General features: G+C 49.0%; 1 protein-coding gene across 6 annotated transcripts in view; it reads left to right on the top strand.

The window, feature by feature from the left end:
• Window positions 1-173: 173 nt before the first annotated feature.
• The window catches only part of KCND3 (potassium voltage-gated channel subfamily D member 3), a 113,176-nt gene continuing 100,356 nt past the window's right edge, over window positions 174-12,993 (top strand). For 2 of the 6 annotated variants that reach the window (XM_042013297.1, XM_042013292.1), the window contains exons 1-2: window positions 174-444; window positions 5,664-6,848. In XM_042013297.1, coding sequence (XP_041869231.1) covers window positions 5,740-6,848 — 1,109 coding nt within the window. In that variant the 5' untranslated portion in view covers window positions 174-444; window positions 5,664-5,739. The other 4 variants (XM_042013295.1, XM_042013293.1, XM_042013294.1 and 1 more) reach the window with 4 other exon arrangements.

Raw genomic sequence — 12,993 nt, 5'->3', positions numbered from 1 at the left:
GGGTCCCGCGCCCCGCTCCCCTCGCCCAGCGCTGCCTCCATCCCGGGCTGCCGCGCCCGGCGCCGCTCGCTCCGGGTGACACCTGCCGGCGGCTCTGCGGGCGGGCGGCGGGCGGGGACGCGGCCGTGTGCGGGGAGCCCCCGCCGCCCCCCGCCCCGCGCCGCCTCCCCTCTGCGCGGAGCTGTCCCCGGCCCCGCCGATCGCCGCCGTTCGCCAGCCCCGTGCCCATCGCCGCTCTCCGCCGCACGGTGCCGACAGCTCCTCATCACTCCCCATCGCTCCCCATCGCTCCCCGTCGCTCCCCATTGCTCCCCATCGCTCCCCATCGCTCTCCGCCGCCGCCCCGCGCCCGCGCACTCCGCGCAGCCCCGCGCTCCGCTCCCGGCAGCCTCATGGCCGCGGAGGCACCGAGCGGGCGGCCGCGGCCGGGAGCGCCCTGCGGAGGTGAGGGGGTCCACCGGGAGGGCGGGGGCAGGAGAGGGACCGGCCCCGGCGGATGCGGGGGACACTGGCCCGGGGGGATGCGGGGCGCGCCGGCCCGGGGGTTCACCTGCGGGCGGGGCGGGGGCAGCGGGTGCCCCCGGCCGCTCCCACCCCCGGCCCCGGTTCCCTCCCGCCCCTCGCCGCTGCCGATCCCGGCCCGTGGCCGCACAGCCCGTGCCAGCCCCGCACTGCCGGCGATAAAGTGCGGAGCTGAGCCGCGCAGGGAGGCGAGGCAATGGCGAGGCAGGCGAGCCTCGCTCGCTCGTGTACGTATCGCTCTCACTTTATGGAAGTCATCAACTATCGCTGCGGCGCATCAGTCACCGCCGGGAGCTGCCCGGCAGAGCAGGGCAAGGCTGGCTCGCTCTGATTTGGGCTTACGGTTATTTACTTAATGGAGATTCGACAGCAAACAGATAAATGAGCGAGGCTGCCGGGTCTCTGAGCGTGCCGAGTCCAACTTCTGACCGTGGATGAAAGAGGGATGCTGAGGTGGTGTGGAGACAGGACTGGTAAGAGCTGCAAAGGAGCAGAGCGAGCCAGAACAGCAGGGCGAGGGGCAAAGGGAAAGGTGGTGGGAAGGAAGAAGGGAGAAGAAGATAGGGAAAGATCGGCTTAAATCTGAACGATTTCTTTTTATTCCTGAATGTAGCCTCCTGCCCTGGCCAAGGTGTTGGTTGTAGGTTTGTGATGCCGGAGGAATAGCTCAGTTCCTGGTCCAGAAGGAATCCCTCCTGCCTTGTCCCCGCCTGACCGAGAGCCAGGAGGGACACACAGGGAGCTCCGGGAGAGACCCGCGAAGTTCATCCCATACTTTTCCCCCCTTCATCTCCCCCTTGGCACATTAGCATGCAGGGTAGGCTCTGGTGTGTATTTAACGACTCCATTTGCCGGCGTCTCTGTCAGCTCACACCGCCCTTCTCCAGCCGCGCTCCACCGCCTGCCTCCCTGGACCAGCCGGGTCCAGCTCCGGCCGCGGCCACCCCGGCGGATCTCCCGGACCCGGGTGCCGTTCCCAGCTGGGCTGGGCAGCGAAGGGAAAGCTCCGAGCGGTGCTGGAAGGGAAAGGGGCAACGCGAAGCGAGCTCAGGCGAGAGAGGCAGGGAGAGCCTCCGTCTCGGCAGCAATGAGGGAGAAGCTGTTTAGTCATCTCTCTATATATACTTTCACAATGATGATCACATTTACTGATTGCTTCTGACTGCATTTAGAGAGGGAGACAAGAGGCAGGCAGCACAGTTCACCTTTTATCCTGAGGAGTGACTGCTCCCCCTTCCTTCCCGTTCCCCACATTCAGCCCTACTTTTGGGCGCCGAGTGTCTTTTCTTGCCAGGTAAGGCAGCGCTGCGAGCCGGCAAGATGGGGTTCTCTGGGCTCGCTGAGAGGGAGGGAGGGGAGAAGTTTGCATGCATGTATCCTAAGCCTGTTGCTTTTGCTCCTAAATCTCCCCAACAGACTGAGGGAGTGAGTGTTTTGCAGAAAGTTTTATTTTCTGGTGTTGCTGTGAAGGAAAAGGAATGTGTGACTGACAGAAGACACCGAGGCTTTAGCTGACATATTTTGCTTTAAAGCAAAGGTGTCTTTGCTGCCTGAGCCTGACCCAACAAGGATAGGAGAGGGAAGAAGGAATGATCTCCAGGCTCTTCACTCCTGTTAGCAGTTTTCATCAAGAAACTTGCAGTATGTTTATCGGTTGGATTTCAGACCAGCCCTGTCTGCTTCTAGAAAGGGAAACACTGAGATTTTTGGTTTGTCTCTGCTCTCTTGAGATGATGAAGAGACACTGATCAGTGTGGCATTGCTGTGGGAGCTGAAGTGGTAAGAATCCATCCTTTATTTCTTGACCCTTTAGGTGAACAGCCATAACTGTTCTCTATCGAGTTTTCCTTCAGAACTTTCCTGGCCCAGCCTTGGCTGTTGGGGTTTTGTTCCAAACTGGGATGAGACCACGGCGCCCCCGGAGCGGCTGCAGTGGAGTCAGCAGTGGTCGGGAGGGATCCGATGGGGTCGGGAGTCCTGGGAGGGGGACGGAGGGCTCATGCTCAGACTTTTCTATCAGATTTGCTTGACTGTTTCACTGTCCCCACAGCTACCTAAAGAAAACAGCTTCTTCTCTCTACAGATACTTTTTTAAATCAGGAGGCAAATCATTCTATTTTGTGTACCAGTCTTCTAAATGTCATCAGCAGGGTGCCGGTCTGCTGTCAACCAGTTCCTTTTAAATTACATGCAGAAATTATGGTAATTAAAATTAGAAATATGGATATAGCTAAATATATGCTTGTTAGAATTAAAGTGTGTCTGTTTTCTATGAGAGCTCCAGAGACTGTCAACAGTACATTAGATTTTGAGTCCAGCCAATTGCTCACCAGCCTAAATAGGCTGGTTAGCAGTTACCAAAATCCAATCAGGCAGAAAAGGAGGATTCTTTCTACATTCTGGAATTCTACATTCTAGATAAATTGGTTACTTCATCTTTTTTTTTTTTACTCAGCTTAGGTTGTGCAGTTCAGAATTATAAATCCAGTCCTCTCTCTCTCCCAATTTTCTTTCACTTCCTTCAGGGAGTGGTAGAGTTCCAAGGAGTCATGGACAAGAAAAAGCAAAACCTCTGCAAGAGGGAATTTCACTACTCTTCTCACTCTTGTTCCTTCAGATAATTTATAGCTGAAAAAGAGTCATCTTTTGTGTCTTTTGAGGATCAAATGGGACAGATTCAATGTAACTTTGAAAATTAAGCTGGGTGCGCTCTGTTTTCCTATCCCGCCACATCTCTTGGACCCAGAGAAATGGGAACTAAACCTCCACAGAAGAATTCCCCTTTCTTTCTCTTTTGCTTTAATCTCCTGTCCCTTTCATAGCTGAGATATTTATAGCTTCCCCACATATACTGCCAGCATGAAAGGACCCATTTTATCTTTTAAAAATGGATTTAAAAATGTCTAAGTCACTTATGAGTTACCAGTGCTTTATTGGAACAATTATATGTGAAGTATTTATAGTGCCTCAGCAGCTAATGTAGGTAACCTGGAATCCACAACCAAAGTTATGAAAGTACAGAAGAGATTTCTAACGTGGTTCCCCTGAGAAATCAGGGAAGATGAGGATCCAATGTGCTGAAACTGGTCAGGTCACCAGTCAGTCCTGGCAGAAGGACTCTGGTGATGGTGCTAAGTGAAATCAAAACCCAGGGAAGACAGTTTGCCAGCAGGGAAAGCCGGAACGAGATGCCTTTTCTTGGTTTCTCAGTTATTTGCCTGTATATACTTGGTGATTAATGAATGAAATAGTTCTTATTTTGCTGCCTCCTGTTCTTAAATGTTTCATAAAAGGTAAAAGATCCACCACTGGTGGTAGAAAGCTGCAGTCTGAGCCCACTGAGCCCCTGGAGATGCCTTTTCAGCTGAGGGCTGGGGGAGATTTTCAAAGTCGTGCAGAGAAAGTTTTCAGTGCTGAGCTCTGCCTCATGCAGATGACAGAGCCTGGTCCCCAGGGTGGCCAGTCTGGCACCATCAACGCAATAAATTCTCTCTTTAGGGGGAGAGAAAAAGTGGTGCTTTGTAATACTGAACAATTCTTTAGAGGGAAATATTGTGGGATGTTTGCTCCAGTGCCATGTAGATGAGCAAAGTGTCTCCTTGGGATAAGCATCACTATGGATTATTATATGTTTCGTAATTGCAAAAGCTCTCAGCAGCAATAAGATGCTCGCACGAGGGATTTCAATTGTCCTTTAGATAGTAAAATTGCAGAGAAAGATGCTCCACATTAAGGTGATGAATGTTAATTTGCCCCGAAGAGGAAGAGCATTTCTGTGAGCACTTCAGTCGTTTTCACCACAGACTGATTCCATCATTTTTTATTCAGTATTTTGATGGCCTGTTGGAATCAATAAGGCTGCAGCCTTAGTGGCTGGAATGGCAGCTTTCATGTAAGTTAAAAACTTTAGAGTAAAACTGCCTACAAAGACACAATTAAGCTCTGAGGGCCTGAGTCAGTGGAATCAATGGAATTTCCATTGATAAATTGACTTTTGATAGGGCTCCTAATGCATCTCATATGATGATGGCACCTTTGTTCAGATAACTTCATGGTAGAATTAGAAAAGCTCTAGGGAAGTGAAAGTAAATGCAAGTTAAAACAAAAGTTAAAGACTGTAGGAACTCTGACCAAAGATCGGAAAGATAAATTCATGGCTAGATCAGAACACAAAAACTACTCAAACTTCAAGAGAATGTTGGCCTCCAGTGGCTGAGGATCTGGACAACTTGGGATATTTCTCATACAAAAATCCAAGAGTGCAGTAAACATACTTTGTTTCAGCCTAAGAGTCCTTCAGTTCTTCAGCTGAAGGACTTCTGCCCCTGTTAGCCAGGAAACAGGCAAAGCATCTTCCTGCTGGAAAGAAATTCTCCAGCTTTGGAGCCTTCCTTCATTCCGATGTTCTTGGTACTTGGTAGCTTAATCCACCAGCTGTCACACCTGGGATTGAAGCTTACTGGTGCTCAGGTATTCTGAACCAAGTTTCCCCAAAAATCAGAATTTTGCTCTGGTCCAGTGGAGGGCTGCAATATTTCCCAAGAATAAACCCCACCTCTAAATGAAAGAGAGCAGCAGCAAACTGCTGCTGAGGCCAGGCCTAGCATTAAAGATGGAAGACAACTGGTGAAAACCAGAGAAAACTTTCCATTTCTTTCAACTAAAGATGTTCTTAGTGCGAGGTTCAGAACATACTGAGCTTCTTTAGGACTGGAAATGCAGCTAAGCCCAGTCGCGGGTTTTCGTGGTGTACGATTCCACTGCAGGCTGATTTCACTGGAGTTCCCAGCTCTTTCTTGACAGCTGTAGTTAAACTGATGAGCACATGAGGCTTACACCTGGGGAATTATGGATTAGTCTTGTTTGTGAGGAAGCAAATATAAATTACTGTGTTTATGCTACTTTTAAAATGCTTTTAATGAGGAATCATTTGCTATTCAAAATTTCAATCCATAATAATGCCATAACCCCGCTGAGCTGATTATCATGTGCCTTGTTCAGCATCATTCTTCACCTGGGAGGTGGGGGCAAGCCAGTGGTTTTAAATTCTCACGTCTGTGCTGATCCTGGACTCTTCAACCCAACGGGGCAGGACGCCCTGTGTGACTGTGTGCTGTGTTCTCTTCTGTTTTGTGTTTTAGATGGAACTGGTCTGACTCCCAGCAGGTCCCAGGAACATCCCAAGCCTCATCTCCAGTAACACGGCCTGGGCTCATCATGGCAGCAGGAGTAGCAGCGTGGTTGCCCTTCGCCAGGGCAGCTGCCATAGGATGGATGCCAGTGGCCAACTGTCCCATGCCACTGGCTCCAACGGAGAAAAATAAGAGGCAAGATGAGCTGATCATCCTCAATGTGAGTGGCAGGCGCTTCCAGACCTGGAGGACTACACTGGAGAGGTACCCGGACACTCTCCTGGGCAGCACAGAGAAGGAGTTCTTCTTCAACGAAGACACCAAGGAATACTTCTTTGACCGGGACCCCGAGGTCTTCAGGTGCATCCTCAATTTTTATAGAACTGGCAAGCTGCACTACCCCAGGTACGAGTGCATCTCTGCTTACGACGAAGAGCTCGCCTTCTACGGGATCCTCCCTGAAATCATCGGGGACTGCTGCTACGAAGAGTACAAGGACAGGAAGCGGGAGAACGCAGAGCGGCTGATGGATGACAACGACTCCGAGAACAACCAGGAGGGCTCCATGCCCTCGCTGAGCTTCCGGCAGACCATGTGGCGAGCCTTCGAGAACCCCCACACCAGCACCTTAGCCTTAGTCTTTTACTACGTCACCGGGTTCTTTATCGCCGTCTCTGTGATCACCAACGTCGTGGAAACCGTGCCCTGCGGCACCGTGCCGGGGAACAAGGAGCTGCCCTGTGGGGAGCGCTACGCGGTGGCTTTCTTTTGCCTGGACACGGCGTGCGTGATGATCTTCACCGTCGAGTACCTGTTGAGACTCTTTGCGGCGCCGAGCCGCTACCGCTTCATCCGCAGCGTGATGAGCATCATCGACGTGGTGGCCATCATGCCCTACTACATTGGCCTGGTGATGACCAACAACGAGGACGTCAGTGGAGCCTTTGTCACACTAAGGGTTTTTAGGGTTTTCAGGATTTTCAAGTTCTCTCGCCATTCCCAAGGCCTGAGAATCTTGGGCTACACTTTGAAGAGCTGTGCCTCCGAGCTTGGCTTTCTCCTCTTTTCCCTCACTATGGCAATCATCATCTTTGCAACTGTGATGTTTTATGCAGAGAAAGGGTCCTCGGCAAGCAAATTCACCAGTATTCCTGCTTCCTTTTGGTACACTATTGTAACCATGACAACACTGGGGTGAGTATTACTTTTCCTTTTCCTGAGCAGCAGGCAAGCATGTACTGGGAGCTTGACTTCAGCTCCTCCTCAGCATTTTCCTGGGTGCATGTTCGAGAAGGGGCTCGAAGTGTTGAGGGTTTGATTGTTCTTTGCCTTACAACTCCTGCAATTTGTGTGCAGTTGTATAAACCAGAAGAAGCACTTACACCCACTTGGCAAATGCTCGGCACCACGGTAAATGAGTGCAGGAGGAGCAAGGTGGTGGAGTAGCAGGTCCTGATTCATTTTTGCAGGAGGGAAAAGCTGACTCGAGTGCAAGGGGCTGGGAGAGAGAGCTCTGCTCTCTCTGACATTCACTCCAGCCATGCCGTTCACACAAAGCTGCTGATGTATCTGTTGTGTCTCGTTGCGGTGTCAGTCGTTGTTTCTTCACTTGACTTGCCAGGAACTACAGATTTGCTGAATTCAAGTGGATGTTGTGGGTCACCGTACTGAAAATACTCAGTGATGGCCAGGACATGATCTGGTTTCGACTTAATCGAGCAGGATAGGGGCTTCTTGTCTGTGTTTAGCTGTGAGTTTGAAAACTGAGTGTGCTGCAGCAGTTGCAGTAGAATTTCAAACATTACCATGGACAGGTACAAAGATAATGAAATCAAAGCAAGGGGAATGTAGCCTGGAGGGCACTTTTCCCCCTTATATTTCATTTCCGTCTTACAGATGTTGCGACTGAGATTATAGATTTGAGCTTCTGCTGCTCTGAACTAAAACCTCTGCGAGCAGAGCGGCCAAACCCTCACCCTGACAAGGTTATGTAGAGGAAAGTAGGCATTGCAGGCTGCTGCTTTGGGCGCACACAAAGCCAGGATCAAGTGCAATCTCTGCATCCCATTCGTATGGGAAATTTAGAGTTACTATGCAAAGAGGTTTCCCACTGGAGAGTTCACATAGTTTAATATTCAGAGATAGACAATTCTCCTCCTTGTAATGCAGTGACCACTTTTTCTCTAAACTGCTTTTGATTTTAAACACTACTCTGTGCCTATTATACATGAACAGGCTCACAGTAGCACTTTTAAATTATTAAAATCATAATTCAGCTGTCAGAAAGGCGCCGAATCTGGGCATATGACAACTGAAAGTCTGAATTTCTTCATTAGGTGAAATGTAGAACCTGTTTGTCATAGTCACCTAAAGATCTCTTATTCTTCCTTTTTAATATCGAAGCAAAGTTTGCAAATTTATGGCAAAAGCTGTTCCTTACCCTGGGAAGGCCAGCGCTTACTTAGAAATCAAAGCTGGGCTTTGCATCCCAGCACTGCCCCACGCTGTAGCTCAACTTCCCATGTTCTGACTGGTCCATACTGGTCTGTTCCCTGCCCATCCCACCACTGTGTCTGATCAGCTTCAGGGGGACACCTGCCTTGGGTGGCTCCTTCACGTGTCTCTGCACAAGGGGAGATGCGTGAAAATCCAGTTCTATTTTCAGATTCCTGTTTAATAATGATCACACCCATCCTTCCATGGACACAGGCCTGCACCCATTCACGCTCGTGCTGTTACATCTTTGTGACAGGAGACTTGGGGCCGAGGGGCCGTCCTGTGCTGCTTGGGAACAGCCCCAGTACGTGCAGAATGTGCTGGAGAGCAGCTGAGGCTCTGCTCCCGCCAGGGCAGTGCCTTGGTTTGCATCCCTTTCCCTCCCTTTCTGAACGCAGGGACAGACCCGAGTGCTCCCAAGGACCTCAGAGGGTTCTCAATTTGTTGTAATCACAGAAATCATAGAGGTACAAGTGCTGGAAATGAGCTGACACGGATTTAAGAAATTAGACATTTAAACATGGCCTTGTAAGGGTTCATTGGAAAGGGACCTATAAAAGGCTGTCAAAGTCTTAAAACTGAGACTTCTGGTGTTACTGATTTGGGACTTTGTAGTGGTTTGGTCATTTTAGGTCATTTCCACCTTCCTGACTCCCATCCTCCTGGAGGAGTTCACCACCCAGGGCTAACCCTCCTGGCCCCCTTCATTTCCCCAAAAGTCCTTCCAGTTCTGACAAACTGGCACTTTCAGACAATATTTCATATACATCTCTCTTCAGAAGTCATTTCAATCTGTTTGGAAGGATCTTGTTACTAATGAGAGTCCTGGCAATTCCTCCTGCACAGACGCTGCCAGAAATGCAGCCAAGGTCTCCAACGTGCTCCCTAATCCATCAGACTTCCCCTCCTCAGTGCTGGCCACTTCACTGCTTGGATTTCAGCAGCACTCAGAGCTTTTATCGAGATCTTAAATATTTCCTGCCTTTTGCCCTTAATAATTCAGCCAGCACTTAAAACAAGAAACTATGAAGCACAACAGTTTTTAACTCAAAACCATACATATATGTATATATATACGTGTATATATATATATATATATATATGTAGCTTGCTTTCACCACCAGTACGTTTAAATCCAGGTAAGTGAGGGTTTCCCTGATGCTGGAATCTCAGCATTGCTTTGACAGAGTGCCTTAGAGGAGTGATCTGGAACATGCAGGATAACTTCTTCCCTGTTACTAAGATTAGCTCCATTTGTATAAAACGAAAGTTTACTTACAGCAAACAACCAAAGCGAACAGTAGGAGACCATAAACCCTCCCCCTGTACTGTGCATCCGCTGCTCTCCCAGATTCCCAAGTATCTTTAGGATACAATCACATTTCCAGATTGTCTTGTAAAAAAAAGGCAATAAAAGTGTTTTTCTTCTTGAAGGTGAAGCCCAGCATCAATAAATAACCGCTGCTTTTGGTGGGGTTACCATGCAAATCAGTTTAGAGAAATTCGGGATGGCTTTGGGGCTCCTTAGGCAGTTAACAGCCCAGGGAGACAGGTACAGCAGCTTTTCTGGAGTGGGAAACAAAGCAAAGGAATTAAATTATACTGACCCTGCATCTCTGATCCCTCTGCTGTGCTCATCAGCCCTGGTTTAACAGAGGCTGTTTTTAATTTAACACGATTTAAATTTTGCTCAGGAGGCTTTATAATGAAAGCATTATTCTTGGGTGCATCTTAAATCAATCTGAATTACTGAAACAACTATTCAAAATTAATTCAAAATCGGCTCTCCAGTTCATGCAGAAACATTTTTCTCAAGAGGCCAACAGCTCCCATCTCCTCTCTCGTCCCTCTCGAAAGCCCCAGTGCAATGAGCTCTGCCTTTGCCAGACCCTTCCTGTGTTCTGTGGGGGGTTCTGACCCCTGGGACCCCCCGCTCGGGAATGCAAGTGCTGCCAAGAGCAGCAGAGGAGCGGTCCCTGTCCTGGCTTTCAGCTAATTCCATATGCGATCACTGGGTTTACATCTGTAGGTAAATGTGTTAATTAGAGTGAATTTGGTTCCCTTGTTACCAGTGCATTGGTTTTCATGGAATCATAGAGTGGCTGGGGTAGGAAGGAACCTTAAAGGCTACCTCATTCCAACCCTCTGCCATGGGCAGGGACACTTTCCACTAGCCCAGGTTGCTCCAAGCCCCACCCAATATTCAGTTTTATTCACTTTTAGGGAGTGATATGGATGGGGAAGCCTCAGGTTCTGCTGCTGCCCCTCGCGTGCAACACAAACACGAGACCTCTCTCACCCCACTAAACCCCACGCCACTTTTGCCCAGAGAATGTGTTTTTCTAAGCTTTTTAGAGCTGCTTTCATTTCATCTGACAGCAGCAATATGTTTCAGACTCCTAGGCAGTGTCTATGACCTGCAGCAGAGGCATCAAACTGTAGCTGTGAAACCCTGAGTGCCACATCCTCCTGCACCACTGCGGGCACGGAGAGGCTCCCAGGGCCCTGCTGGGCATCACAGGCAGGCTGCCCATGGTGCCCCAGACAGGGGAAGAGAGTCCTGGAATGGTTTGAGTGGGAAGGGACCTTAAAGCCCATCCAGTTCCACCCCTGCCCTGGGCAGGGACACCTCCCACTGTCCCAGGCTGCTCCCAGCCCCAATGTCCAGCCTGGCCTTGGACACTGCCAGGGATCCAGGGGCAGCCCCAGCTGCTCTGGGCACCCTGTGCCAGGGCCTGCCCACCCTCCCAGGGGACAGTTCCTTCCCAATATCCCATCTGACCCTGCCCTCTCACAGTGGGAAACTATTCCCCCTGTGTCCTGTCAGTCCATGCCCATGTAAAATGTCCTGCTCCAGCTCTCCTGGAGCCCCTTTAGGCACTGTAAGGTGCTATAAGGAGGGAATATTCCTGGGGGAAATTGTGATTGTCATGGGGGAATTTGAGCCATTTTTGTCAAGAAAGCAGCAGCACCACAGGCCAGGGAACAGAGGCTGGTGCTGGGTTTGGTTTGTCCTTAGGGACATACTGTGTGGTTTTCTCTTGCATAGAAAGGCTGAGCTCCCTCAGCTCAGCACCCTCGGGGTGCTCCGTGGAGAATCTCTCTGGCTGAGTGTCGCCCTCGTAATCTGCAAGAACATAATGGCTTTGAGAGCACTATCCCTCTTTCAGGTTCAGCTGCACTGGTCAATCAGTTTGAAAGACACAGCTCAGTGCACTTGGACAACACAGGCCCATCTGTATAATTCATTTAAGGAACCAGGTTAACGCTGGAAAGTCGATAAAACAGCCCTGCTGGCCTGGTTATGTCAACAGCCTGATCTGGAGAAAGAGCTGAAATTTCTTAGAGGGTTTATTAGCCGAGTGTGTAGAGAGCGGGGATTTGGGGGTAGGGTCTGGTTTGGTTCAGTTTTGCCTCTGTGGAATGTGGATCAGAGAGAACAGGAGCGAACGGGCGCCTGAGCAACCGCCCTGAAAGAAACATCAGTCTCTGTTTTGCTTATTTCTTGGGTTTTCTTTTTTCTTGGTGTTTGGTTGTGGACAGGAGTGGGGAGGGAGTGTGAGCAGTGCAGTGGCACGTGAGGGCCGTGGTGCCAAAGTGCTGCCAGCTGGGCTGAACCCTGAGCACGTTTCAGCGATTGGTGCCAGGCACCGTGAGAGCAGAGCGAGCTCTGCTCTGATTTCTGCACAGCAAAACCACTCAAGCTGATAGTAACCTTCATTCACCCTCCTTCACGCAGACTAAGAGGAGTTTGCGAAGTAAGGAAAATAATAAATCATCTCTGGAGCACTGCCATTCCCACTCCTCTGGAAAGATTGTTGTTTGGGCCAGGAATCACACTGTGCGTGTCAGGGCTTTGGGAACTGCCATTAAACTGAATCAGGAAAAACTTCTTGAATAGAAACATCACTTTGCATACTTAACATCACCAATGGGAAGAGGGATGAGATGTGGGATGTTTCCTTTGTGAAGGAAGGTGCTGGAATTTCATCACTCTCACCATTTCCCACACAGTCAGCAATTCCTATATCCATGGGCCAAAGAACTACTTGAATTTAATACACACAAGGTCCAATCAAACCATGAATTGATGGAGCTACACAAAGAGGCCATTTCCTTGAGCTTTCATTCTCTTCACTCCGGCTTCATCTTATACCAAACGTGTATCAATTCTCTCCTCCTAATGGATTTACAGATATTGTGTGCGAAATGTCTTTGTATCAGAAACTACAGATGGAACCTTTTCCCTTCACCATCTTGATATAAATCTCAGGCAAGCATCTCATTTTTGAGCTATTTGTATTCACCAGAACCCCAGAAGTATTAAGACACCTTTATTCATTTTCAGAGCAAGTGGAATTCACTGGATTTTTTTTTTTCCTCTCTTAAAAAAAAATTTTCCATCCTTGTGCTTTTCGTGGCTTTGGATATTTGTAACGATTGCACGTATGTGCAAACGCACCATTTTTAATGTGCAAGACAAAATAACTTGCCTTTAGGGTAACTCATTGTGTGAGAAGTGAATTATTTTGAATAAGGCTAAGAAATGTTGCTGACTAAAATTGTAACGTGACTGCTAAATTTACCAGTGGAAGCCTTGGCAGGGATGCATCTATAGCAACTGATTTACAGATTTTTTTCTGATCTCCTCTTTCTTTTTTTCCCCTCTTTTCTTTCTAACCTGCCTTACAGTAAGTGCCTGAGAAATACAGATTAAAGATAACATTGCATTTTCATTGGAGATGAAGGGAAGTGATTGGCGTGCTGACTGGATCTGGGCTATTTTTAGTCGCATAAAATGATAATTTCATAACAGAGCTGACCCAGTAAAAGTAATCAGTTT

The sequence above is a fragment of the Corvus kubaryi genome, unplaced genomic scaffold, assembly GCF_017639235.1.
Source record: "Corvus kubaryi isolate FWS band 111438036 unplaced genomic scaffold, C.kubaryi_AGA036_p1.0 split1-37355, whole genome shotgun sequence".
NCBI lineage: Eukaryota > Metazoa > Chordata > Aves > Passeriformes > Corvidae > Corvus > Corvus kubaryi.
Note: the sequence above shows the minus strand (reverse complement) of the source record. Positions and strands in the feature narration are given on the sequence as shown.